The sequence below is a fragment of the Volvox carteri genome (assembly GCF_000143455.1).
Source record: "Volvox carteri f. nagariensis unplaced genomic scaffold VOLCAscaffold_9, whole genome shotgun sequence".
In the NCBI taxonomy this organism is placed as follows: Eukaryota; Viridiplantae; Chlorophyta; class Chlorophyceae; order Chlamydomonadales; family Volvocaceae; genus Volvox; species Volvox carteri.
The window spans coordinates 2,279,284-2,307,048 of NW_003307552.1; the positions used below are offsets into that span (position 1 = coordinate 2,279,284).

Sequence of the window (27,765 nt, forward strand, 5' to 3'; positions counted from 1 at the left end):
CTTGCTTTATAGCTTACCTTGTGCCATCACATGTGAGCAGCAGATAGCTGAATAGCAGCTTACTATATTTTCTTCCAGAACTATTTACAACATAAACCTCTTGCTGAAGCGTATCCTAGCGGAAATGCAATTCCGCACTTACGACAGCTACCAATATCAAAATATTAGGATATCTAAGACAATGTAATTACCTTGGAAATATTAGCTGTGCCATACGACTCCGCAGGAGAACAAGCCGTTTTGGTGTCATGGTTGGGGTTAATACCTTCACAGGGCCTCCGCAAGCAAAGGTCACACCGCTGCTCAACCAGTCCTGACTAACTTTCAAGCTACGTTATATTACATAGAACACGAAATCTCGAGTCAAAACGGTTTGACCACAACAGGATGGACGACCGACAGCTCGCAGTCCTCAGGCGCAAGCTGGACGCGTTAGGCTATTCAGAGCTTCTTGACCCTTCAAGCGCACCTCTGGTGCAAAAGCTCGTCGAAGACTTGGTGCACACGACCGACAGTTATCGGCTCATTAAGCAGCAATGTTCAAAGCAGGCTCAGGAGATGGCGGCTTTCGACACCCGGGTACGTTGGGGGCATCTCACAAGCAGGTCAAACCTATCGACTGCACGCAACGTACCGCCGCTGTGTGCAGCTCGAGGCCGTTCGGCAGGAGTCCGTACGCCTGCAATCGGAGAATAGCCAGCTCCATGTCCTCGTCATGCAGCATGCGGAGCGCCACGAGAAGCAGGCCAGGGAGCATTACCAGGCCTGTAAACGGCTTGAGGATACCATTGCGGAGCTGTCGTACTGGAAGCACTGCGCCACGGAAAAGCTGCAGGCCGCGGAGCGGGAGAACAGCGGCCTCCGCAAACGATGCGCGGATCTCATAAAACTTACAGACAAGCTGGCAACAGGTCAGCATTGACCGGTCTAGTCCTGGGGTGTTGCATTTGGTGCGGAGCATGTTTTGCTAAAGCTCGGGTTGGGGCTTCATCCCTTGCTGTGCAGGTGCCGCGACTTCACAGTTGGTATCACCCAAAATCACCTCACCCGGCCCCATACGTGAGTGAATCAGCCTTGGAAAACCCAAGGGCATCTAACAGGGCTGTAAATTTCGGTACACTGCATGGGCACCCAGGGTGTTTGGAAGGGCCTCCTTGCATCTAGCAGCCTTCAGGGTGCGCATCGAATAGTACAGGTTGTACCCTTCAGGGCGTGTCATTACTGGACTCGGTGAGGCCTTGGACCCCGGCCGATTGCACGAATCTGGACCCCTTGCCGATATCAATACAATAAGCTTGCTTTTACCGTTACAACTCCTACCATGGGTCTCGAGACCGCCATTCAGGCAAGTCCCCTCCGTGCCTACAGGCGCCACGCCGCCACCGTCTCCGCCGCACCCGCGTCAGGCCACCGTGGATGTGCTCCAGGCAGCCAACAGCAGGTGCTGGCTTCTTGGGAACTATGTAACGTGCTGATTCCCGTAGGCGCTGGCTTTTTTGCTTAACCGCGGACCCCGGTTCCAGCTACCGTTTAGGGAAGAAATCTCTTTAAGCGACTTATGCGGCTTCTGTAGCTATGGCAGGAGTCCTCGCCCAACGCAGCGCCGTTTTCTTTCCTTCTGTGCGCGGCGGCTGTTGCTGGTTGGGGTTGCTGCTCAGCGGGGTTAGCTGGGCAAGGGGTCCATAGCTACTGCAGCCGGTTGTGGGTATATTACAAACGTTACGGTAAAGTTCTCTTGATGTTTATTGCAGGATCCTCTCATTGCAACGACAGCTAGCGGACACGACTTCGGAGCTGGAGGCGCTCCGGCAGCGGGCCGCGGACGATGAGGTGCGGTAACGGGCGAGTAGGGAAACGTTAAGGCAAAAGGCCCGGAAACGCCCATCGCAATTTAGTATAATGGGGATCATAAGTCCGGATCAATGCCCGTCGTCTTCGGCATGAAAACATGGGAGGACGCTGCCCCGTGTGCCGGTTTCCCTAGAAGCTGGGAGGCTTAAACTTAGGGAGGAATGCCGAGCTGGTGTCAGGCCTGTTTACCCTGAAGGTATGGATAGGATCCGATAAGTGTGTCATGGTGGCCGGCTACATAACTGAAAAGGAGGTCATGTGCTACAAGTATTCATGGCAGAGTCTGATGCCAGCCCCAGTGGAAACCCCTCCCCGGGCCTTTCCCTCTTGATAACAGGATCAGATTCGTCGGCGGGACGTGGAGATTAGCCGGTTAGGCAGCTGTGTGGGTGCAGATACCGAGATGCTGGCCCTCCGAGCGCGCAACGACGCCAACGAGAGCATGATTCTGCAGCTGAATGGCACGGTGCGCGGTAGTTTGATGGAGTGGTGCTGTGAGTGGTCGTTGGTCACATGTGGACGACCCCGGCCAGTCCGATAAGGATGCCCTTTTAGCCCTTTTTTTGCCCATTGCTTTCCCCAGTTATTGTGTAGATGTAGCGCATTACCAACAGAGCTGTAGGGCGGATGCTCGGCACAATGAGTGCAAAGCCGTGTAGCAGCATTGCGGGATGTAATTCAGCTGCAGCTGCTGCTGCTGCTGCTGTACGGGGCCAACCAAGTACACGCGCTCAGTCTTAGCGCATACGTGGGCCGTTAGTAGTGTCGTTACATATGTTGTGTGTCAGGTGTGCGGCGCTAAGTCCGGCGGTGATGCACGGCGTCCTCTGTTTCGGTGTGTCAGGAACGCTAGATTTTCACACTCAGGCCGCCACGCGGACTTGTCACCCCCTGATGGTAACCTTCTTGCTGCACCAGATCGACTCTATGGGAGCCCGCGTCCAGCAGCTGGAGGGGCTCGAAGCCAAATGTAGCCAGCTGGAGGGGGCATTGCGACAGGCGGAGGCGGCACGGGAGGAGGCCGAGGCGCGGCATAGAAGGTGCGCACGGGCAGAGGCCCGGGGACCCAAGAGCACACCTTGACACGTGTGGGTTGCTATATGGGTGCGCGATGGAAGGCATGATCAAAGGGGTCGATGGACTGCCAGCGTAGGGATGGAGCACCTAACGGTTAAGGGGATGGGAAGAAAAGACAGGGCGCCTAAGCTGCGGCTGATTAGAAGCTATAACTTATCGGGGATCGTCTCCGTGGCCACAGCATATTTCCACACGGCCCATGACCCATCGCAAATTGTACCTCGTCTTGCCTGGTCTCCCGCCCTTTTCTGCACCCCATCCCTTCCTCACTGGTCCCCATTCCTTCCTGTTCTCTACCGCCAACCAAACTCTAGGTCTGTTCAAGAACACGAGACGCTGTCCCGTGAGGTGGGGGCTTTGCGGCGAGAGTTGCTGGTTCTGCAGGACAGCAGCGACCGGGCGGCGGAGCTGCTGGCGGAGGGGGCTATGGACGCAGAAGGCACGCCCGCAAGTGTGAGTGCTCTGCGATGCGATGCGCTAGGCTTGGACCGAGGGCAAGCCTGAGACAGCTCCGCTTCGATTATCTCCAGGTCGCACCTCGGCACCGCTTCCTTGTCAGGTGCAATGCATCCCACCACACAGGCGTGTATACCCAAAAAACTTTTGCGCAGCGCCTTATTGGATGTTTATGTGTAAAATGTTCCCCTTTCTTCCTGCTCCGGGGTTGCCTCCCCTTTCCTGGCGGACGCCTCAGGTGCTCGTGGTGCGGAAGCGCCTTGCAGACGCGAAGTCCGAGCAGGAGCGGTTGTCTGGACAGCTGGCAGCTGTGGAGGAGGAGCGGATAGCCCTGGCCCAGCAGGTGGTCCTGAGGGGTGGGGCCTCGCGTGTAGATAACTAGCGGCGCATGGTGCAAATTACCCCTATCCACTTTTTAGGACTTCAGGCATAGCACTCCAGGTCCCCGCACCTCCGTTTTATGGTGATTGCCCTAAGGACCACAGTCCACCTTCCGCCATCTTCCAATCCCCAGACATACGGCAGGGTACGTTCTTGCCCCTCTTCCCTCCCGGATCCGGCGCTCAACGAATCCCCACCCTCCCCTCAGGTGACTTTGCTGCGCGCTGAGCTGGAGGATTGCCAGTTTCTGTTGACGGAAACCCGGGCTCACGCGGGTCAGGCAGCAGCGCAGCAGGCGGACGAGGCGGACAGGCTGGCTGGAGAGCTGGCGGCCCGTAGCGCCGCGCTCAGAGATGCTGAGGCGCGCCTCGCTCAGGTCTGTCCGGGGAGGTCGGCAGGGGACAGAGGGGATGCCGCACATCCATCACTCCATTACGTCTCACCGGACACGGTAGCGGCGACGACTCCTCAAGCTGCACGAAGTGCTCGACACTCTGTCCCGGTACCCTACCCTGCCTTGCTCCACAGGCGCGGGCCGAGTTTGAGTTGCGCCAGGCCTCCATAGAGCAGGAACACGCAGCGGCATTAGCCAGGTGTGCTGGGTGGCAGCTGATGCATAGTGTGTGACGATCGATAGGGCTGTGGGGCAAATTACGGCTTCCGAGGGATGAGGATCGGTGGAAATGGTGACGTGAAGGGGCCGTGCAAGGGACACGTTAGGTGGCGATGGTTATGGTTGTGTACCCCAGAGACGGACGCCAGGTTGCCCCACCCACTGCTACACGAGAGGGGGCATCATCCACAGTCGCGCGCACTGATTTTGGACTGCATTACTAGGGCCGCTGCCGGCTTTCTACCGCTGTTTCCTACCGCCCCTCCTCCCATTTTAACAAAACTACTGCTGCAAGAGGCCCCTTCCAACCACCAGCATTATCCGATTTGCTCGCACGGTTGTTCCGCGGCGCCAGGTGCGAGGATCTGTGCTCCCGGCTGGAAGCTACGGAGCGGTCGGCGGCAGCGGAACGATCGGCAGCGCTGTCCTCTCAGAGGGCCGTCTCGCGGCTGGAATCGGAGCTGCGGGTGGCAAGGTCAGGGCTGTCGGCGTTGGAGCAGGAGGCCGCGGCACTGCGACAGAAGCTGCAGGTGGGGTTAAACTATGGAACTGTGGAACTTAAACTAGAACTGATGCCGTCCCCCAGGGTATGCATCAGGGAGAAGCTGGAGCCGTAGAATGGATAGCAGCAGTAGAATAGATAGGACAGGAGGAGCGCTCGCGGCAGACTGCTTGCTTGCTTGCCTGCCTGTCTGTCTGTCTGTGCGTCAGAAAGGAACAACAAAGAACGTCGCTGCGGGTTTAACATTCGACATCACGCTCTGGCCGACTGCTCTTGCTGCACGGCTCCCCTGACCGGTTCTAACTCGCTGCCACGGCAACTGGATTGATCCCGTACTTCAAAACGGGGATGATCTTTGCCTTTGCAGGACGTGTCTGTAGGCAGCGTCCGGGCAGCCAGCGCGCTAAGCAGCACGGAGGATGAGGCCAGCCGGGCGCGGCAGCAGGCTGAGTCGCTATCCCAGGAGCTGGCGGAGGAGCGGCGGGCGTGTGAGGAGCTGCGGGCCACAAGGGATCAGCTGCAGGTAGGGGTGTGTGGACGGATGGACGTATTTGTGGGTCTGCGGGAGGGCGACGGTGTGAGCTGTAAGCGCCAGCTGTGTGGGCGAACTTCCGGATAGCGGAGGCGTGAAGCAGCTGGACGCCAGGTGGCCGCTAGGGCGTTGTAAGGCTTGGCAGGGTGATATACCTTCGGCGTCAGCTGGTTCACCTTAGCATTTCATACGTGGAGAGGACCCGCATATTGGCGGTATCCTGTAAGAGCAGAGTGAGGGCAGAGTGAGGCAAGAACTCCCGTCCTTCGCTCTTCCCGGAGTAATTACTACAAAAATCCTAAAACACTCCGCACCCCAGCTGGAGCTGGAGCGCGTGGTTGCGCAATCGGATGTACTGCAGCAGAAGTGCACTATGCTTCAAGAGCAGCTGTCCAGCGCCCGGCAGCAGCTGGCAGCTGCGGAGGCACGTGTCAGTGGCGCCGCGCGGGATCTGTCAGGCATGGGGCCGCTACAGCAGCGCTGCGAGGAGCTGTCGGAGCAGGCGCGGCGGGCGGTGGCGGAGGCCGCGGAGGCGGAGGCGGAGGCCGCCAAACTACGCGCGCAGGCGGAGGTGGCGGCCGAGGCAACGGCGCGGTCGGAGCGGGCGGTATGGGAGGCGCGGCGGGAGGCTAATGTGGCGCGGGAGGAGGAGGCGCGGATGCGGGGTCAGCTGCGGGAGGCAGAAGCAGCCGTGGAGGCAGCGACCAAAGCGCTCAGGGTGGCTGAGGTAGGGGGGAACGGGATGTTGGATGCGACGGTGGGGCTGTTTGGCCGCGAAATGCCCATCTTTCATCAAGATCGGGTCCAACCTTTAGCGAATTAATAGCTAAACCACAGGCGCATCGGGGCTGGCCTTTCACTTGTCATGCGTATATGAACAGCCCGCGGCCAAGGTCCTTCAAATCTTGACCGATGCGGTTTTTGCAACCATTCCTCCATTGGCCACTCTCTCTGCATCTCACCCACCCACTAAACCCAGATTCATCGCTCCTTTTCCCGATTTCAGTCAGCCTTCCCTCTGCTTCCCTCTGCCTCATGCCGCTCCTCCACATGCTCCCAGTTCTATTCGCCGCGATTTTCCTTCACCTTGGCCTCCTTCCGTCACACCAGGCCCCGCCGCACCGTAAACCCCCCAATTGCACTCCTCCCCCAGGCTGCCCGCGACCGTGCTCTGGCAGAATCTCGCCTCAACGCCAGCGATTTGGCCTCCCTGCGTGACCAGCTGGCTGTGGAGGCAAGCTCCGCAGAGGAGGCCGGGTCTACTGTTCGACAGATGGCGGCGCGGCTGACGGCTGCGGAACGCGAGGCGGCGGCCCGGCAGGAAGAGTGTGAACGCGCGGCGGCGGCAGTGTCACAGGCGGAGGCCGCAGCGGCGGCCGCGAGGGGACGCGAGGAGGAGGCCCGGGTGCAGGGCCGCGAGTGGGCGGAGCGGGCACGACGTGCGGAGGCGATGGTGGCAGAGCTGGAGGCGGATGTGGCGCAGGTGCGGATTGCACATGTGGCCGTGGGGTCGCGAAGGCTGCACATTAGGCCTGGGTGGCACAGGACTTTGCCCACCCTACCCCGTCGTCCATATGAACTCGCGTGTTTGCAGTGGCAAATTGCAGTGCGCAGGGCGGCTGCCCATTCTTCCCAAACTTCCAGCTGAACCCGCGCTAACATCTTCTGACACTGCTAACCTTGTCTGACGCTGATCCTTGTCGTACTCTTTGCTCGGGCTCTGGGACCCCGCTGCGTTCCCACACCTCACCTCCTGTCCATTAGGCCATTGTTACCTGCATCTGTGACCAGTCTGAACTCCAGTGTAAGCACCTACTTGCTGCCGGACGTACTGGCTACTTCGGCCCCCCCCCCGGTCCTCCGCTTTCGATTGGGGCTCTGCTGCACCGCTCTTGGCACAGCTGCGGTCGGGCCGCCAGACGGACTCCGCCGCGCTGCGCTCCCTGGAGGAGGCCCTGGCGGCTTCACGGCGGGATAACGACTCGCTACGGTCCCAGGTGGACCAGCTCACCACGTTGGGACTGCGAGGGGACGCCACCGTGCAGGAGTTCATGGCTAATCTCAAGGTGGGCACTGGCGGGCGGGTAGAGTACGCACAAATCGTCAAGGAACCTACTGTCGACGTCCCAAAGTACCAACTGCAGGAAGAGGGATGAAAAGAGGAAGCCGCAACTGGCGCACGGCGAGAAGAGCAAACTGGGATTGGGATGAAGGACATGTTGGGTACTTCCGACCCAGGCCAGAACGCGGAACCACCAAAGGGGGATGAGTTCATGAGAAATTGCACCTGCGTTTGATCCAAGGGCCGATCCAAGCCCATTCGGAGGCGGGTGAAGGACCCTAGGGAGGAGGCCAGGCAACCAATCGCGCTTGCAGCTTACCGCCTTAAGCTTGTGAGTTTTGAGGGCCCCCCCGTCCTGTGACTGCATCCACAGGCCATGTCAGCGGATCTGCGGGCGGCCGAAATGCGCAATGCCGACCTGGCGGGCGAGCTCGCCGCGCGGCAGGATGAGTTGGCGGCCTGGCGGGGTGAGGCAGAGCAGCTGCGGGGACTGCTGCGCTCGCTGGACGGGGACAGGGACGCTCTACAGGTGTGGTGAGCGGTGTATATGGGTGTGGGCGCGTGTGGACGCGTCGGACTCGAAGCTTGGAAGCGGCGGCGGACCAGTGAAGCGCGGTGCTTGTGATTGCAATGTGATTGTTTGTGGCATATGGGCAGGAAGCCTATGACCGCATGACAGCGATGGTTATGCATTAGCATATTTTCGCTTCGTCTCATCTATTGTTGCTGGAGGGAATAAGCGGCCAGAAAGGCCATCCACCCGTGTATGCACTTCGCCCACGTTACGTTGCCGCACATGGCGCCCTGGTGGTCTTCCCCGCGCCATCTCACACGCACACACACCCTCGCTTCCTCCCTCTTCCCGTCAATGCTGTAGTCGGAGTTGGACTCCAAAGCGGAGCAGCTCGCGGTGCTGCAGCAGCAGCTGGAAGAGGCACAGCGGCAGGCAGAGGAGGCGGCCAGGTAAGTTTAGGCCTCTGTTGAGCGGAAACGAGGGCTTAGGCTGAACGGAAGGTGTGAAAGTTCGCAGTTGGCATACCGATCCGCCCCAGACCAGTAGATCGCTGGCTTCATCCAACGCCGACAAGTGCCCCAAAGCGCGCATTGCAAGATGGAAGGGCGAGGTTTGGTACCCTACAGCGCCAGCGTGCCAGCAGCGTTTAGCCTCCCAGCTCTTCTTACATTCGGTTGCCGCCTGGCTCCGGCACCTGGTGCCTGTTAGCAGTCTACAGGTGTAAATACAGAACCCGCGCTTTCAGTTATACAGTTCCTTGTCCACCCTGCTCCACCCTACTCTCCTCCTCGCTCCACGGTCTCTGCCTGGCGCAGGTTGTTGGCGCTGGCCGAGGGGCGGCTGGCGCACACAGACGCGCGCACCCGCGAGGCAGAGGCGGAGCTGGAGTCGCTGCGGCAGCAGTTGGCTGCGGAGCAGGAAGCAGTGCGGAGCTTGGGCGGAGAGCGGCAGGCGCTCCGCGACGAGCTGCGGGCGGTGCATGAGGACCTGGAGATGTTGGTGCGGGAAAACCAGGTGGGCAGAAGCAGAAGCGCCTGGGCGGGGCAGGCAGGCAGACGTGTACCTAAACTTTGGAAGGGGACCCAGCTCCTGCCGAGGCTGAGGATTTGGTGGAGGCGAAGCAAGAGCACTGATGGAATCGTGTTCGTCGTACGTGTGTTTTCTCATCCTGCACTTTGCTCCTGGTTTTCAAACCCAAACCTCGCCATAGGTGGTGAGCGCGGAGCTGGCCAATGTGGTAGGGCAGCGGGACACGGCTGTGAAGGAGTCCCAGCGGCAGAGCGCCCGCGCGGTTGGGGCAGAGCAGCTGCTGCGGGCCAAGGAGGCGGAGGCGGAGGACCTGCGCAGGGTGTACGAGGCTTTGGCGGGAGAGCACCGCAGGCAAGTGCATGTGTGTATCAGAAACACCAGCGGGGAGTGGGCCCCGTCAAGGGTACTGGCGCAAAGCGGGTAGGAAATTTCAGTTGCTCAGATCGCCCAGCCAAAACCACCACAACGGGGGAGCTCGCCTGCTCCGGTACCGCACCTGCCCACACGACGCAAACCGATCCGGGGCGTTGTTGTGTGTGCAGACCGGAGGCTGAGCGGTGGATTCTATCCTGACTTGATAAATGTATTCATCAGTGCATTATGTGCGGGCCTCGGGTCTGCCCGGGAACGGCAATAGTAGGTTACATAGCCTTCAATCCGTTGCCTTTTACCATATCAGCGGCAAGCATTCCGCTTCGGCAGGCATTCCGCTTCAAGCCCCGCGCCGGCGCCTTTGCCGCATCGCACCTCCATTTCGCTCCTTCCTGTGTCCCGTACCCCACCCACCCGAGTCCCGCCCTTTTGCTGTGCGCAGGCTGCAGAGCGGCTACAGCGCGCTCGAGCGGGAGGGCGCCATGAGGGAGGCCGCGCTGCAGGTGCGTTGACGCGTGCTGACGTGTGTGCCGCACGGATGCACTCGTTCTTTTTTGTGAAACCGTGTCTTCCAGGAAAGGCCGAAAAACGTGTCTTTCAGGAAGCACCATCGCCACGGTGTAGGTGGGTAGGTGATCCTACAGCCGGAGGCTAGGACTTCGCCATACTGGCTATATAACTCAAACCAGGAAGTTCAAAATCCGCCGAGCTCACGCACGTTAAGCATGCGCTCCTAGCCTACGGCCACAGCCAACGTGTCCCTCAAACAAAATCACCACATGCACGCTGCTCCTCTTCCCTTTTCCTTTGCCTCCCTCGATCGCCCAAGATGTCCGGGTCTGAATCCTAACCCCATTTACTGCCGTTCCCACGGGGTCAGGGGTTCTGGATACGGTGTTCCGACCTTGCTATCCGTTGTTCCTATTATTGCTAACCTTTATTCCTTTCAACAGGCCAAGGCCTCTGAGGTGTCCAGCCTGGCTGAGGCGCAGCGGGCCGCCCAGGCTACCATCAACCAGTACGTCATGGACCAGCAGGTGGGCATGGAAATGGGGAGATCGGGGAATGGCTCCTGTTTTAAATCCTGTCAAGTGAAAGTGTTTGCTGGTGATCCGGTAGTGGGTGTAAACCGTAAGCATTTGACTTCTTAGATTCGCATTGGACTCGCATGATACAGCGTCCGCTTGTCTTCTTCTTATGCAGCCTCCGCCGGGAACAAGTCTCCTCCGCTTCCGCTTCCACTTCCGCACTGCAGGCTTACGAGCGACAGATAGACAACCTCAGTCGGCAGCTGTCTCAAGTGGAGGCGGAAGGAGAGGAGCTGGCGCGGCAGCGGGAAGCGATACTGGAGGAGCTGCGTGCGGCGCAGCAGGTGATGGATATGATGGGGATAGAGCTGAACCTGGCATCACGTGTGATCGGGATGTGTGGCGGGGCTGAGGGGCGCAGAGGCCGCGGGCTGCAGACTCCGCCACTGCCGGTGTTCTGTGCTTGGTATTCACAAGGGAGGAACGGTCAGGTCAGCCAGAGCAGGGCAAGGCAAGGCAGGAGCGACCGGTGTTGGGAGGTGCCACATAGGTGCCCGCTTACGCATGTGTGCAATCCTGCATCACGGCCAACCCTGGCGGGCCAAGTGAATTGAGAATGGTTGAGAGAGTACTGGGAGGTTGTGTTGATCTTTCCACAGAACTGGCCAAACCTATCGGAACTGTAGCATTCCCTCTTATTTTTCTTTTCTCAAAGGTACGTCTTGGCGTTGAGCGGCACCGCGAGGAGCTGCAGCGGCAGGTGGCGGCTCTGGACAGCCAGGTGGCTATCGGGAGGGCCCGACTGGATGATGCGGCAGCGGAGGCGGCCAACCTCAACCAGCGCCTTGTCATGGAGCGGAACAGGCGAGGCAGGGCCGGGGCCCGGGGGCATGCAGCGGGGCCCCCGCGTGGGCGGCCGAGCGGATGAGTTGGGGTTCTGAAGGGGGGAAAGAACTGGACTACATTACCCGTGTGTCCGATCCATCCTGCGTAACCACAAAGGCGTTAGGCACCACACGGCGTTCTATCCATTGTGGTTTACTCCTAGCTCTCTACTGACCAAGTCTCGCGGGGCGGGGCCCCCGCCCAAGTCTCCCATCACTCTTCATGCCACGCTATGTTACTCCCTTGTGCTGCACACAGGGTTGCAGAGCTGGAGGGTCTGCTGGCGAGTATGCGGGCCCGGGAATTCCGAGTGGAGCTGGCCAGTGACCGCAGCGGAGGCCAGCTGGCGGTCCTGGGGGAGCGCAACAAGGCGCTTGAGCAGCAGGTACATATATGGGTTATGCTTGGGAAGCGGGGGATTCAGGGGGGAAGAGGATGGGGGTTGTGAACGGTGAGACCTTCCGGCAGGCATGCTGGTGGTGGTGAGCGCCGCGGTGCGGCATGAGGGGATACCGTGGAGTGCAGACAAAAGTCCGGAGGGAAGGGTGGGAAGGAAGGTTGGGAGGGAAGGTTGGGAGGGAAGGTTGGGAGGGAGGTGTGGGATGAGAGGGGGGGGTCCGTAAGACGGACGACAGGCGATAGGACAGGGTGGGCCTGCACGACACAAGGACGGCAAGCACCACGTTCACCTTGCAAAACCACCTGCAATGGCCTGCATCCCTACACAACTTGCCTGCGTATCCTGCCACCTGTGTGCCTGATTCCTCCGCATTCCACACTCCTCAGCATCCGACCGCATCCTCCTTCCCCCACCCAGTCTCACTTCCTCTTGAGCTGGGTGGAACAAGATATCCCTACATGCACGTCCTACTCACACCCCATGTGGTGTTTAAGCATGGGGTATATGCTTACTTCCAGACCGACACAGAAACCAAGGATAGGCACCCCGCTATGAAGGGAAGTAGATGCTCTGGAGCCGCTGAATGGATGGAAAACCGCAGGCCCCTGTAGTTTTCCCACCGGTCCCCGCCCTCGCCCCCGGCCCGCCCCCTCCCCCAGGTGTCCTCTCTGCAACATCAGGTGGGGGCTTTGCAGGCCAGCAGGGACGCTCAGGACCGCGAGCTGGCCCGCCTCAGGGCTGAGGCCCTGGCGCTAGCGGCTGCCGCCACTCCAGCGGAGGCCAGCGGCGTAGTGGCGGCCGGGATCCTGAATAAGGACCAGGTGGGCCGGGCATGAGGGCGGGCCCCATATCTCGCTTCACAGAGCCTTGATGAGAACCCCAACAACAGGCAACAGTTGCTGGGGGGACGGTTGTTCTTTCCCGTTTGAGATGCTAGCGCCTTTTACACGCAAGAACGATGATGTCCCCTTGCGGCGATGTTCCTGTGCGCCCATGTCCGTTGCAGGCTGCCGTATTCGCTCGCGTGTCTGCAGAGCGCGATGCTGCGCTGCAGGAGGTGTCCCGGTTAAGGGCCGTGGGCGCCAGCAAGGTGGGTGGGGGCGCGGACGGAGAGGCGGCATCGGATGTGAGCTCCTTGGTGATGGCGGCGGTGGCGGCGGCGTCTTCCACAGGTGCACCGGGATCCTCCTCAGCGACGAGCGCCCTCCACCACCGGGTTTCGGAGCTGGAACGTAGAAACAGCGATCTGCTGCAGGAACTGCGAACGGTAGGTCATGCGGCACCCGGGGGACAGGTGTGGGAAATCGGGAAAGGTAGTGTTGGGAGGTGTTTGCATGGCCGAGGCCGAGGCGCGGCTGTGTGCAGCGTTTGTGTGGCCCTACTGTGACGCGAGGTACCTAGGGACGGGGGACGGGTTTTAAGGAAACAAGAAACGGACCAGACGTATAACCCAAATGATACCGCGATTGTCCAGGCCGGCTGTAAGGTTTCGTTGCCGTTAGTTCTTTGTGCGGAAGAGTGTGGGTTTTTTTATCAGAAGGCATTGTTTTTCCTATCCCGCCTGCCCTCAGCGTCCGGGACCGTGCATCAGTTTTTGTTCCCTTTGTCCCCTTCCATTTTTTGTACCCCTCCTTGCGATCCTCGTTGTGCTCGTTTGCCCTCCCCAGCTCCAGGACACTTGCCGGCAGCAGGAGTCATTGCTGGCGGCGGCGAACAACGAGGTCACCGCACTGCAGGTTAGGATGTGGCATATATCACAACGAGGGGATCACCAGTACCGATGCCGAGCAAGCACGCACAACACTGCAGCCAGTCTGCTCTCGGAGTTGTACGTTCCGAACTTACGACGCTGCCCTCAGCAGCCCTTCGGAGTTTGCCCCTCCTACCTGCAGTATACGCGCTCCTCCTTCGCATGGCCCTGCCGGCCGCCACTACCCCTGCCCTTTGGCCCTAGCCCCACATCCCTGTTCAAATCCGGATTGGGTTCTCCGTTCCGCACCTCCTCCTCCTCCTCCTCCTCTTCCCACTCCTTCCCTGTTCCTCGTCCTCTGCAGTCCGAGCACCGGCGTCTGGTGGAGCTAGTGGCTCGATTGGACCAGGAGAAGGTGCAGCTGACTACGGAGGTGCGGATGCGTGCAAGGCAGGGAGGGATAGAGGGGGGATTATGTGCAAGAAGTATATAGGGTCAAGGGGCGACATCCAGGAGGGAGGGAGGGAGGGAGACAGGGAAGGAAGGGGCCTCAGGACACACTTCTTGTGGCTTGGCACTGGGCTAGCGACCCCAGTGCAATCAGGATTTGGTCTTATAGCTTCCGCAGCCCCTCTCTGACATAGCTCTCAGTCGGCGCCGTGATCGCAATTTGTCCACGTGGCCATGTCAACACGCTTCCGTCCGCAACACACCCACCATATCAGTCACAACGCAAACAGCTCTAGCCAACTCAGCCGAACCAAGCAACACCCTCCACCCCAACCCTATGCCTCCATTCCCACATTCATCCTTTCCTCCTATGATTCATGCCATGACTCACTCATTGTCTTCTTCCCGACCCCCAATAATGCAGCTGAACACCGCAGGTCGCCGCCAGGCGCGTATCGAGCAGGAGGCCACGAACAACATCTCGCGGGCGCAGGGACAACTCAAGGTACGCAACGCGTGGGGGCGTGAAGACGCCTGGCCTTTTGCTTAGCACAGCGCAATCAACCCTAACCAAAACCAAGCCTAGCCGTGAATTCGATTTTAACACTCCGGTAAATAACCGGTTTGCGTGCTGGTGCGTACGTGAGTGGCAAGGTGGGCGGCTGCAGGAAAGAGAGTCCAAACCATGGATTACTGTACGTTCAAGCTCCCGAGGGCACTCACTTCCGCATAGCGTGGTACAGCTGAAGGTTTCTTGCTGCCTCGGACCCTCCAACGGTTTTGAGTGCTGTTTTGCGCCTATTCCAGTCGGTCCGTCCATTCATCCGTGCCACTGCCCTCTCTCCTCCCTCCTCCCGCACACCTCGCTCCCCCCCTCGCAGGAGGAACAGGTCCGTCGGCGGCAGGCGGAGCGAGACTTTCTGGAGCTGCTCTCCAGCATCGAGGGGGCGGATGGGGAGGGTGCTGCGGCGGCGGTGGCGGCACAGCACGGGGAGAACGTGGCGGCAGTGGCCAGGAGGCGTTTGCAAGAGCTGCAGGTGTGGATCTGGAAGTCAGGCACATAGCGAGGAGAAGTGGTTGGGTAATTCATATCCAGACACAAGCCCTGTAATGAACACAGGAAGAGGGATCAAGGGAGCGTCGAACGCACAAAGTAGGCTATTGTTGTGTAACGGCGGAGTGGTGTGGGCAACTCAACGGCAAAAGAGGACACCGAGCCCCAAGGATGCCGGGGATACGGGCTGCGTGGTACCGTACATACATATGTGTGTGTGTGTGTGTGAGGGGGAGAGAGAGAGAGAGAGAGGGGGGGGGAGGGAGGGAGGGAGGGAGGGAGGAAGAGAGGGTTGTTGTTGCAGACTGTACGCAATGTGTGGCCGGCCCTGTAGCGCTCTCCTCCTCTGTACCTTCGCTTAAACCTCATCCACTCGGCGTTCTCCATTTGGCATCCCCTTCTTCTCTTCCTGATCGCTAAACTCCCCTCCCTGCCTCCCTGCCTCCCTGCCTTCTTTCTTCCCCATCCACAGGCGCAGGTGGACGCTCTGGAGGGTGAGAAGGCAAGTCTGGAGGAAGCCACCGGCCGGGCGAGGGTTACCCTCGCTGCCATGAGCGCTCAGATGGCGGGGATCCAGGCAGACTACGACAGCACCAACGCAGCGCTGTCCAGCATCACGGCCCTGGCGGCGGCAGCCGCAGCGGGTACTGGGCGGTCAGAGGCCGGAGCAGCAGCAGCCACACCGCACCGCACACAGATGTTGCAGGCGGGACAGCTGCAACGGAGCACGGCAGGCGGCGGGGCAGCAGCTTGGGGCCCGGGTGGTGGGTCGGGAATGTCGGTAGGAGGCTTTGTGGCAGTGGGAAGCATCGGGGGCGGGCCAATAAGCTTGGGTGGCGTTGGGGTTGCGAGTGGGGGTGGTGCAGGGACGGGTGGCGGGGCTCTTCCGGCTCACGGGCAGAGGAGATGATGAGGACAGGGAGACCTGGATGGGGCTCCGGAGGGAGACGCGCGCACATGTCGCTAGAACCCTCGCCGCTATGATGAACCTGCGGTGCAAGATCAGCAGCCGCGGTTGAACCGACCGGACGTCGACGTGACCAATTCCGACACGCTCCGGGACCGGATGTGTACCTTGGCGGGACCGGGATGAACTGGAGCTCTTTGGACTTACGAGTGGACTTGCAGCTTGAGATCCGTTGGCGCGACCTATATGTGTGTGCGAGGGCTGCATATGTCGTGGTCCCATGATCCGCGATTTCTAAAACCTGATTGGTTTCCCCAATGCTCGTGTGGTCGGTTGCTGCGTCCCCCCCGCGTGGGCAGCAGCCCTTGTCTGCGTGTCTTGGAGGAGTTGCGAGAGGAACCCAATGCGAGGTTGTTGAAATCTTCACAGCTCTAGTTCAGCGGCCGAGCATCATCATCGAAGACGTGTGATGCACAGGCACTCGTACAACCCCTGCATCTTGTGCGTGCTGTGGGCCGAGTTGGTACGCTCAGTCGCAAGGCTGTGCAGCTGGCTCCATTTGCATGCTCCTGCAGGGATACATCACGTGAACGGTGTACCGTAGCTGAAAGCATTGGGCCTTAACTTGTGATTTTTTGCATGGAGGTATTCGGGCGCAGCAGGTACGGCAGTCGTACCGGCTAACGCTCACCAATTTTCGGATCATCCATCGACGCAATAATGTACGTACGTTTTTGCACTGAGCCCTGGTCTGCACACAGCAAATGTAACTTGCTGGACCGACTAGGGCCTTGCGCTCCCGCGTTAACCCGCGTTATCCAGTGAATGACCTAAATGCATAACATCTCTCGCGAAGGACAAGGACAGTGGCGGGACTGCACCGCAACCCATTTCGACAGTAATTCTGATCAAGCGCCATGATTCTGCGTAATTCCTTTCCTCTCATGCTCCATTCACTTGGGGGAAATGACATGATATGTGACATGATATTGACCAAATCGCTGCCAAACCTATCGCGCGGCACAATGCCGCACCCCCTCGCAGTGACCATCTGTGCCAGGGGTGTGTGTGTTTGTTTGTCAGGCATCCGTCCACGAGAAGGGCGCTTCCGGTGGCGGTTGGCATGTGAGGCTATGGCTGTTACGGATGGGATACAGCGACGGATTGCGTATCATGGTCGAGCTCTATGGGGATGTTCTGAGCATGTTTGCCACTTCCCCCCCCCCAATACACACACAGAGGCACATAGTGCTCCTAAGCGCCCAGGCATGGGGGCGATCGTGAAGCATGCGAGGTCCTGCTGTGTTTCCATCCTGACATGGCTGTGTGCGAGGCAGTGTAGCGATCGCCCGTGTTAAGGAATTCAAATCCCAGATATCTTTCCCCCCGGCGGATTTCGGCGAATGGCTGACTGGCGCGATTTCGGTCGGTCAAACAGTTGGAACTAATGGACATGTAGGAAGTACGGTTTTAATGCTGAAAAGTCAAAACCCGCACATTACCTATGCTGCAGTCCGTAGGCGGATTCAAGCTTAACTCATCAGGTTGCAATCTGATAGGCGTGTACAGATTTATATCACACGTTTGGAAATAAGCTTCTACAGTCCAGGAGAGAAAATAGCAAAACTAGCGACACATTCCGAGATGTCCTTTTGCTCTTCAAATTAGTGTGGGTGTTCCTAGGCCCATCTCCAGGGTTAATTGGGACAATGTGCATATACACACATGCACATGCCCTGCCCAGCGTCAGGCCCGGCAAGATACGCAAGATACGCGGCTACGCATACACACACATATACACGCAATGACGTACATCCCTGCCCTACTCTACTCTCACGGTATGATGATAGGCATATGCAAGGATTTACCTAAGACGGTGACACATTCGAACAATTCTTTAGAAGCAGCGCCATAGCATTGATATGTCTATAACACCTATATATCCATTGTCATCCTTGGACGGGAGCGTGTCGAACCCCGAAGCCTAACTTATCCCTAACGTTATCTCCCCACATACCCTGCCCTGAAATCCCACTCCCTCACTCTCTTTCGAAATATTCCACCGCCCGCAGCTTGACCCGACTTCGACTCCGATTCCGACCCCGATTCCGCAACGCAAAACAACACCCGGAGTGGTCAGCAACCCGCCTCACAGAGACATTTCGTTTTGTGGCGGTATCATGCAACCCCCCCCCGGGCGGCTGAGCCCATGAGCAGCAACCCGTCTTCCCTCCCCTTGCCTTCCCCACCCCATCAATCCTCAATCCCACTACCGCAAGCACCTCACACCACCCATCCTTTCCTTTCGCTCGCAACAATGCTCAGGACGTCCCCTGAGCCCCTGCTAGCCTTTTCCTCAGGGCCATGGCATCAACTGCCAGTTGTTGTGTGGTGATCTGGCCAAACTCCAGGTTCTGGGCGGCCTTGACGGTGGAAGAAATCAAACGTGCGCCGTCCTGTACGCCGCCGCCGCCGCCAGCGGCGCGAGCGGCTGCTGCCGCCGCCGCCGCGGCAGCTGCGTCCGGCACCTTGAGCCTCGGCACCCTGGGGCATAGCGAGGCCGAGCGAGAGATGGTTTCAGAGCTATGTGGAGGAAAGAAGAGTGCAATGGTTTCGGAATTCGGACATGTTGAGGGGAACGAAGGATGTGTTTCAAGCTAACATGCTATGGGAGCTTCCAGAGATGTTTGGGCCCCAGGAAGGGCTCAACGAGTTGGCTGCGAGGTTTCGGAGCCTGGGCTGCGGCTCCAGGATGGACTGTGGGACGTTCGCGGCGGGGCGCACGCGGCCTTCCAAGGGCTTCCCCCTCCCCCCATCAGAGCATCCATCCGGTAACTTTGGCCTCCCTCTTCCCCACATCCTCCCCGGCTCACTCGCCCCTCCTCCCTCCCGTCTGTCTCTGCTCACTTTTTACCCGTGAACACCTCGTACAGGTGCTCCAAGAGCGAGCTGGCGGCCCCGTGCACTCCCTGAATGGTGCCCTCTACCAGGTCGACCGGCAGGCTGATGCCCTGTTTGGTGCTGAAGACCTTGAGCTGGTCCCAGTTGTCGCGCTTGTAGTGACTGGAGGTGGCGTTGGCAAACGAGTGCATCTGTATGTCCGCCTGAGGAGGAGGAGGAGTAGGAGGAGAAGGAGGGGGAGGCGTGTAAGGTGATGGGAGGGGGGAAGGAGGAAGGAATGGAAGCGCGTCTGGCTGGTGGATGGTTTGGGAGTGTTAGGGGCGGGGTGGGGTTATATTGATATGGGTGTTGGGTGTTTGTCAACTGGAGTTGGACGGACTGGTGGGTATGGAGGCTCTTCAGATGCAGCAGCAATCCGCTTGTGATACGGAGGTTATTTGGTAACGGGGAGGGTTCCAGGGTTTACGAATGCGACGCCAAGTGTAGATGGTGGTAGCAGGGCCAAGCCCCCCATGACTTCCGACCATTAGGCTACAAAGCCACATAGCTGCTCAGGCATGAAGCTCCTCACCGGGAAATATCGTGAAAATATTTCAGCGACGAGGAAGCCATTGGCTACATCTCTGCGCACGGAGAGGGTACCGACGATGCCGTTTAGCATCCGTGTGCGGATGACCGGTCGCACAGCTCGCAATTTAAAAATCTCAGAATGGTTTCACACAGTTTCATTCACAGTCACCTTCGACAGTTTTTTAAGGACTGGGAAAGGTCCAAGCCTTGAACCCATTTCAGGACGTCTCGATGCAAGGCCGGTGTGTCAGGTGGAGATTCATACCCAAATACAGTATTGTCTTCAGGACGTTGCTTTCGCCCTGTTGTGCTTGTAAGGCTCGTGGCAGTCTGGTTAGTGAGCGTTCTATTTGTCATTTGCGGGTTTCAATGCCAGCCACAGCTATACTAATATGTAGATTGCTTATATCTCATTCCACAGAAAACAAAAACAGCTGCAAAGATTTGGCAAGAATGCTCTATACAAGCCTTTGCGTCGAAGTGCAAGTACAGCAGAGTCGGAATTAGTTGAGCCGATAAGCCTGTTCGGTACGTTGCACCGTGCTGGTCCACACTACTGCCTGAAGGCATTTATGCCAAAGGGTCTATGCCGCAGTAGCCCACTTCTTCCGGATGTTCCGGCTAATCGCCTTTATCGCTTGAACTCCTGCACACTTGCACACGGTGCCGATCGGCCGCCTGCTGGCTGTTGGCATTAAACTAATGCTGGAAATTGTGCGTTGGCAGGGACCCGCTGCCACCTTTTGCTGCTTTTCGAGCTCGCCCTCAACGGCCCTTGTAGGGCCTCCTCTCCTTGCAGAACATCTCTTTATCATGTTCTCAATCAGCCAGGAAGAGCTGGTTGCTTCGTTGGTATGCTACGCACGTTCATTGTGCGACTGGTTGGATGCCCTTGCACAGACAGCTCAGGGGGGGCCGCGTGCGGAACCAAATTTCCCTGGGTGCTTTGGTAGCGTGCTGTGTTCCAATTACGAAGCTTGCTACACATAGAGAGAACACTTATTTAAGCATACCCCATACCGCGCAAGGCAAAGATAAGGAAAGCAATGACGGTGCAATATACGGCCCAAGCTGTTAGGGGTTTAGTTAACATGGGTCGGTTTCGTGGCCGGGGACAGTCGATTTAGGGCTTTCTTCTAGCTGGCCTTCCTAGCCACGACGACCCACATGCAAATGACCCCCCACACGCCATTGCCGTGTACTTCCATCCACAGCTTCAACGGCTGTAGTGACTCCCAAGCCTACATGAACGCGGCCAGGGGGGGGGTACTGTGATGGTGATGGCGACGACCGAGGCAGCATGCATGAGCTCCGCCTCTCGCGCTCCGCGCCATCAGGGCGCATGTCATGGGCCTCATGTGGAAGCCTCATGGGCCGGTACATGTACTACTGGGAGTGCGTACTGTACCCCTGGTATCCCTGCCCCTGGCGCACTCACAACACCCCCAAACCAACGTGCGCAACCGAATGACCCGAAATGTCATCATGCGCGTCGGTGTACATTGCCAGGGCACTCGCACCCATGAGCCAGAGCCCTCCTATGGGTGTGCCCGATAAGCTTGAACTTCTTGGAGAGAAGTAGATAGGCGAGTAGTTAGTTATTGCAAAGGAACTGCCGTGGTGCGTGGAAGCAGGGCGCATGCATGAATGTGCCGGACCACAGTACGGCAGAGGATTCCAAGCTTCTACTTGGGTCGCACATGCGCATTTGGTTCTTTAACTGCCGTTATTCGGACTATAAGAAAGATGTGTGCTGATGCAGTGACCGAGGTTTCCCCACTCACCCAGGGCAATCCCTGGATTGCCACACCGCAGCGGTCCCTGCTTTGTCGCTGCTGGCCTCGGGTGGGTCACTCTTGTGGCTCTTCGGCCCTTGCCGGGGCCCTTGAGGTCCTAGGATTCTTTAACGGTGCAACACAGGTAACTGCCAGCACTATCGGCCACTAGTGCAACTTTCACAATGGGTTGGTGTTGGAAGGGGGTTTCGCAAACAGGTTGTTTGCTACCAGGCCGAGCTGGAGGCTGGTGGTTTAGTAACGCAGCACGGCAGGACCGAGCAATAAGCTCCCCTGGCGAGTGCCGAAGTGCTAAAAGGCGCCCGGGAACTGCCAGAAGGGCGCAGATAATAATATTAGGAAAACAACCGAGGATGGACAGGAAACCGTCCGAAAGTCCCCAAAGCAAAAGGCAGGATAACCGCCAACGGGCATGTGCGCGGTGAATCTTCCAATATGCGCTCCGTTTGCCGCTAAAGGACAGCAGCAGCACCCAAACTGCATGTCGCGGCCGGTACGAACATCCGCCTGGAGACAGCCTCTAAGAAGAAACGTCGCGTTCGGTCGTTAGCGAACGGTCGGTGACTCATTGAGTACTTGTATGTTGCCACGGATGGTGTCATATGACGGAAGGGGTTCAAAACGGCCTTGACCCCGTCGGCTCATCAAACGTTCCTGCAATGCTGTCGTCATGATGCATTCAGGCTGATTTGTAAGGACCCAGGACACAACTCGTTGCTCGTTGGCTGCTGCCACAAGGACGTGGATACGCGGTGGCAGCTGTTGATGGCTTTATCCGGGGGAATATCCGGGGGCCTCGTGGAGAGCTTGGCGGAGGCTTTGTCAAGTTTCCCACGTATCTCATGCAGATGAGACGATCCCCTCCCGGCTCTGCTGCATGAAGACGTATGCCTTTTAACTGGGCGTTGTTGGTTTGTACAGCCCTCCTCGTGCTAGAGGTTGCATAATGTTTACTAAAGCATGGTTGGAAGAGAACACTCAGCAGGGCGCATCGGGACAAGAACAGCTTCTGATTGTGGCAGCTTGATTCGTGGGAAATAGGCATGACAAATAGGTTTCCTATATAGTATGATTACATCTACAGAGCATCCAGGAAGCGTATGGAGGCTGACTGCGGAGTTGGTCATGCCTCTGGTCGTTGCTACAGTTAGGGAATGAACTTTGCGATGGGGTAATCGGAAAGCGGGGTTACATATCCTGTTGAATCCACCTGTTTGCTTGTACTGCTACAATACCTAAGATTCAGTCGCTAGAGCAGTTTTCGGTCGCTCCGCGACCAGGGCCTCTCGTCACTTGAGCAAGAGCAAATTGGCAGCACAGCTTCCCCAAGCTAGGATGCAACTATTGCGATTCCGTACCCTGCTGACGCCTACGGGCAACCTGCTGAGCTAGATTGCGTGCCCCAACTTAAAAGTCCCGCAAGATCTGTGTTTGCTATCCAAGTCTACGTTTCTGGGGCCAGGCATTTGACATTGCACTTATATTAACGGTTGCCGAATATCATGGCTAGGCGGTATGATTCACGCACAACAATTTTCAGCCCTGAGGGGCGCCTGTACCAAGTGGAATACGCGATGGAGGCCATTTCCAACGCTGGCGCTTCCATTGGCCTGCTCGCGAAGGATGGTATCGTGTTGGTAGCAGAGAAAAAGATCACCTCCAAGGTGAACTCGGCGCGCGCGATCGTGGCTTTCTCCGCTACCTTTATCTTGGAGCCAACCACAACGTTTCATGTATTGCTTGTGCAGCTCCTCGATACACATGCGGTGGGCGTCCGCAGAGAGAAAATGTATCGGATAGACAACCACATTGCATGCTCAGTTGCCGGCATAACAGGTGAGTTTGTTGTGGCAAAAACCCAAACCGCCCCTTCCACAACGTGATGTATTGAGCTGCTCTAACGCTGTGGGCTGCACCTCATGCCCTTTTCAGCTGATGCGAACATCCTCCTAAACATCTGCCGCCTAGCCGCCCAACGGTACCTGTTCGCCTACCAGGAGCCCATGCCGGTTGAGCAGCTCGTGCGCAACGTTTGTGACACCAAGCAGGTAACCACATGTAGGCGGCAACGCATGCCTCTGTGCGCGGCTACGGCTTGCCGTACGCCAGGAGGGAGGTGGCCGCCTCTGGACCCCACATTCTCCTCTCCTCTCCTCCCCACCGGTCATCGCATTCAATTGCACATGGCTCCTGAACTCTGTCTCTCTAACCCTCCTGCTCTCCACAACTTCCGAGCTTCCCCTTCCTCTGTCACCCAAATTTGGCCCACTTCCTAACCCACCGCCGGCAGGGCTACACGCAATTCGGAGGGCAGCGGCCGTTTGGAGTGTCCATTTTGTACGCTGGATGGTACGGCAAATGGACGAGCGAATGGGTTGCTTTTTGGGCTCGGGAACCATCTCAGGCTGTCGCGCCAATGCGGCCCATTTCGTCTGGTGACCACCCAGGGGCGCTACGGGATACCCCGAAATGTGGTCTAGTATGTGTGCGTGTATTGCTCGTTGTGCCGTACCTGGGACAAGGCAAGGATAGTTTAGGGGAAGGCCAGGTCGGGTGAATCTCCGTTGCAGTGCCGGGTGCGATGGTGGAGGCTTTGGGTGCCCTCACGGGGCGGGCTGAAGGGGTCGTGGGAGCGGCAACGCTGGGAACCACGTTGTGGGCTTTAGGCCGCCCCGGTACTTGCTGACCACGTAGCAGCTGACATCAGCAAAAAGACGTGAGACGAACGCAACAGGACAGCGAGGCACTCCTCACAACACTGCACAGCGTATCAAGCACTGGGTGTTATCCGGAACCCATGATGCTGGGCTGCCAAGGGCCCGGCTGTCACAGCCTCTCTTCCGCTATCGCTCCCCTGCGCCATTTCCCTCCACGAGACACCTGACTGGCGGGTACGGGCTCCGTATCGACCCCCCTCCCCTCAGGGACGAGCACTATGGCTTCCAGCTCTACCAATCAGACCCCTCGGGTAACTACGGCGGCTGGAAGGCGGTGGCCATTGGGGCGGGGCACCAGGCGGCTAACAACCTGCTAAAGAGCGACTTCAAGGTGGAGGCTTGAGGGGCGTGGGGTCCAGGGAGGCTTGTTGAGGGGATGAGAAGGCAGCAGAAAGACCGAACAGGTCTTTGGGCCGTCGGGGGCCCGCGGGAAATGGGGGAGCTGGGGTGAGGAGCCCCATGATGGAACCGCCCCATTGGCATTAAAACGGGTTGTTTGGAAGGTGTAAGACGAAGCACTGACGGTTGAAGCAGATACCAAATATAAGCTTGTACTCCAGGATTAAATAGATACTGCATCAGGAATATTCCTAAGTTACTGACCAATGATGACTTGGGTAGTAGTCATGGAGCGGGGTTTACATGCCGTGTAGTTCTCAACCTCCGCAACTCCCATCCACCTCCACTCGGACCCCTTCGGAAACCCAAAACCCTCCTCCCTCCCTTCAGGAGGATCTGCCGATGTCTGAGGCCATTCCCTTTATCATCAAGGTCTTGGCCAAGTCCATGGATACCTCCCTCACGCCGGATAAGGTGGAACTGGCCACTGTGACGCGGGACCCGGGAAGCGGGGAGGTAAGAGGGGAGTGCGTGTTCAGAGGCCCATGAAACGGGCCTGCCCGCCCCATGCTTCATGTCGCACCACGTTGCCCAGGCAAAAGCTTCTTCCAGACGCCGCGGGAAGGCTCAGTTCTGTATGTTCAGGCCCCAGGGATGGGCGGCCGACCAGGAATGTGTCTTTTTAGTTCCTACCTTTCCGCTGCGTCATTGCCACCAGCTTTTTGTTGGCCTTTGTTACCGCTGTATTGTTCCTCGCTCGCTGTGTGCTCCTCTTGGGATGTAACGGACGATTGGTCTTTCCTATTCTTCCATCGCCTCCGCTTGATGATGATGGTGGGGGTGGGGGTGGGGTTATGTGGTCACGTCCTGAAAAGTGCTTTTTGACTCTCCGTTCCATTCCATTCCTCGCCGCCTCACGTCACCTGACCATTTGTACAGGTGCTGTACAAGATTTACGAGGCTGCGGAGTTGCAGCCGTTGCTAGATGCGGCCAACGCAGAGAAGGAGGCGGCGGCGCAGAGCTGAGGAATAGGGGGATGGTGGGAGCGGCCATGGCGGCGGGTGCGGCAGCGATAAAGCAGTAATGAGGAGGGTTGTAGATTGCGATTGGGCCAGCTCGCCGGGAGCTTATGGGGAGGACAAGGGCGAAGAGAGGACAACAACGGAATTCAGGAAGGAGCTTGGGTTGGTCCAAACTGAAGCGGGAGAGCCGGGACGGACGCCGTTCTTCGGCTGGCCGTCGGGTTTCATGGTGTACCTATGTTGGGGGTTTGTCTCGAGGGGGATTTGTCTCGAGGGGGGTTTGTCTGGGGTTGCGACAGGGGTTGGCTAGTGGGCTTTTGTAATCGCCGCGGCGCTGTAGCGGTCATCTGCTGCTGTTCTGTAGGCCCAGGGTCGCACATTCGGTTCGGTGATCATCGTTACGACAATGGTGATGGTGATGGTGGGATAGGGCAAGCAGGGGCTTGCTCTCCCCACGAGCGGAGCAGGCACGCAACACAAACGTTGGTCCAACCCGGAGTTGGGAACCGCAGAAAAGGAAGAAGAATATGAAGATGAAGAAGGATGCGTTTTGCTGGCGTGATGGAAGCTACCAGTGGGTGGTGTGGGCAGCTGGGCGGATCGCATGGGGCAGCATGGGCAGCAGCACTAACCAGGCTGTTTTATCGCCGCCAAAAGAGAAGGGCAAAACCGGCCTTAAGAAATGACCTTCAGAGTCGAGCAGTGGACGATAGAAATATTGCTTTAGTTAGCGCAGCCCTTCCGCCAAGTTACAGGTCACACTGTATGACTGCAAAGCAACGCTGTGCGCTTTGTGGGTTCCTCTGACTGCAATTGCAAGTGAAAAGTTGGCTTCTGAAGCGCAATGCTTGAGGCATGGGCTTCCTCATGTGTTTTACCTGTGGGTCCAAACCAATGGCATACATGAAAGCAAAACTCCTTAGGGCGCAGCTGAGAGCGGAGCGGTTTGAACGGGATGGCAAAAACCAAGGGAGACCGAAATCTCTCCCGGAAACGTAAACGAGATTGCAGGCCAGATGATTGCTACCGCTCATTATGGGTGATGGTTAATCCAGAAGATCAGTGGAAAGCTGATCTCGCCAAGCGTCCCAGCAGCAGTGCGAGATTTCAGACCCTGTGGGCCGAAGACAGCACGCTCTTGGTCCCGGTCAAGATAGCTGGCAACTTTTACAGAAATCATCAAGCATAGTGCTTTGGCAACTAAAGCGCTGCAACTGCCGTAACAGCAAATGACGCAATCCCAGGCGATCCTCGATCCAGGGTTGGCCAACAAGGTGTTAAAGGAGGCAGTAAGCGTTGGCGGTCGCGACACATTAGATCGTGGCCGAAAGTCAGGTAAGACTTACCAAACCATATTTCGATCCAGTTGTTTTCCCTTCTTGCTCCCAGCAGAACACGTGGCCCTTGCTTTGCGCACCTGTTCTGGTTCGTTTCGAAAGCTCCAGGCATACGCCACCCTTTTCGTTTTGAACCAGACCGAGCTGCTGCTTTACGCGCTCGGGGCTTCCCTTTCTTCCGATAGCACAACGACTATGAGGGCGGCTATCGCTGGGCTTCCGTGGCGCCGTATGGCGCGCGTGGTGGTATCTTCTGAGCGACCCGCGGGTCGCTGCTGCTTCGTCAACACAGGTACGGAGCAGCGCCTAGTGGTCACAGCGGCTGCTGTATAAACTGCCAGGACCGCGCCGCTTTAGATTGTTGAACTGTCATGCCGCATCTAGTCCTACTGCTACTGCTCTGGTGAGATGCTCGGACGTCAGCAGTAGGCAGCCGGAACAACACCGGGAGCAATGCTGACATCAGCGTATCGCGGTGCTGCTCACATCGCGTGTGCCCAGACTCCCATTTCCCCAACACGCAGTTTTAACGAACACCGAAGCAGCAATAGGCTGCCCCAGGCCACACTCCTCACTCGGCCTCCCGGTATTCGCTTACGGAGGACGGACACGATTTCAAGCACACACTTTAACACACACACACACACACACACACACACACACACACACACTAACACACACGAGCCCCAGTATCCATGAATAAAGTATGAATAAAGCAACCAGCAACCTTTTCCCATTCCTCAATGTAAGCTGTGACCGTAACCTCTACCTGAACCTCTTCGGTGCCCCCTCTACATACACCTTAACCTTCTCACGGTGTTTTCTCTCCCATCATCGCATCCAGCAGGTTCACCTCCCGCACCCGCGCTTCCTCTTCCCCAGCTGTCGCCACTGATGTCGCCACCGGACCGCACCTCCCCATCCTCTTCTCTTCCGTCCCTCCACCATCACCCCCATCCCCTTCCCCACCGGGTCTCTGTCGCCGCCCGATGCCGCCGACCCAAAAGCTCCTCCCACACCGGTGATCACGAGTACCCGGGGCCGCACCACCCCACACACAGATTCGGGCCGCTAGCGGAGCCGGTTCCGCTGCCGCACCCGCACCCACACGCACACCCGCACCCTGCCCGCCGCGACCCGGGGCCGCACCCCGGGCCTCTGGAGCCGTTACCGCCGCCACCTAGGGATCTGTCGCCGGAGATGCTGTCCGCGAGTAAGCAGGCGTTTCGCAGCGGCGGAGCCTCCACTGCCGCCGCAGCCGCGGCCGGTGGGATCCTCA

At 58.2% G+C, this 27,765-nt stretch overlaps 3 protein-coding genes across 3 annotated transcripts; 2 read left to right on the forward strand and 1 right to left on the reverse strand.

The window, feature by feature from the left end:
* Nucleotides 1-387: 387 nt before the first annotated feature.
* On the forward strand, nt 388-15,806 carry bldJ (basal body protein; the record flags this gene model as incomplete). The annotated part of the gene is made up of 31 exons (XM_002948211.1): nt 388-579; nt 650-911; nt 1,006-1,059; nt 1,369-1,441; nt 1,752-1,830; nt 2,189-2,317; nt 2,770-2,891; nt 3,243-3,381; nt 3,623-3,727; nt 3,974-4,145; nt 4,694-4,908; nt 5,248-5,403; nt 5,732-6,139; nt 6,566-6,895; nt 7,314-7,478; nt 7,848-8,003; nt 8,352-8,437; nt 8,804-9,002; nt 9,199-9,372; nt 9,839-9,892; nt 10,343-10,426; nt 10,645-10,761; nt 11,133-11,325; nt 11,569-11,687; nt 12,362-12,523; nt 12,709-12,969; nt 13,370-13,438; nt 13,757-13,868; nt 14,280-14,347; nt 14,724-14,879; nt 15,369-15,806. The coding sequence occupies 31 exons, from the start codon at nt 388-390 to the stop codon at nt 15,804-15,806; spliced, it is 5,049 nt and encodes a 1,682-aa protein (XP_002948257.1).
* A 1,560-nt stretch (nt 15,807-17,366) lies between these two features.
* Nucleotides 17,367-19,365, reverse strand: VOLCADRAFT_103869 (uncharacterized protein; the record flags this gene model as incomplete). Its single annotated transcript, XM_002948360.1, has 3 exons — nt 17,367-18,347; nt 18,711-18,907; nt 19,276-19,365. The coding sequence occupies 3 exons, from the start codon at nt 19,363-19,365 to the stop codon at nt 18,125-18,127; spliced, it is 510 nt and encodes a 169-aa protein (XP_002948406.1). The 3' UTR covers nt 17,367-18,124.
* Nucleotides 19,366-22,425: 3,060 nt separating this feature from the next.
* On the forward strand, nt 22,426-25,826 carry poa3 (20S proteasome alpha subunit C). The gene is made up of 7 exons (XM_002948212.1): nt 22,426-22,734; nt 22,819-22,906; nt 23,003-23,118; nt 23,361-23,419; nt 23,995-24,118; nt 24,517-24,642; nt 25,066-25,826. The coding sequence occupies exons 1-7, from the start codon at nt 22,573-22,575 to the stop codon at nt 25,150-25,152; spliced, it is 762 nt and encodes a 253-aa protein (XP_002948258.1). The 5' UTR covers nt 22,426-22,572; the 3' UTR covers nt 25,153-25,826.
* The last annotated feature ends 1,939 nt before the right edge of the window (nt 25,827-27,765 follow it).

What these genes read in the sequence shown, in the direction of transcription:
- poa3 (XM_002948212.1), top strand. Translation starts at nt 22,573, where the DNA reads ATGGCTAGGCGGTATGATTCACGCACAACAATTTTCAGCCCTGAGGGG. An exon ending in CTCAGTTGCCGGCATAACAG is followed by an intron (nt 22,907 to 23,002) that starts GTGAGTTTGTTG and finishes TGCCCTTTTCAG; the next exon opens with CTGATGCGAACATCCTCCTA. An exon ending in ACGTTTGTGACACCAAGCAG is followed by an intron (nt 23,119 to 23,360) that starts GTAACCACATGT and finishes CACCGCCGGCAG; the next exon opens with GGCTACACGCAATTCGGAGG.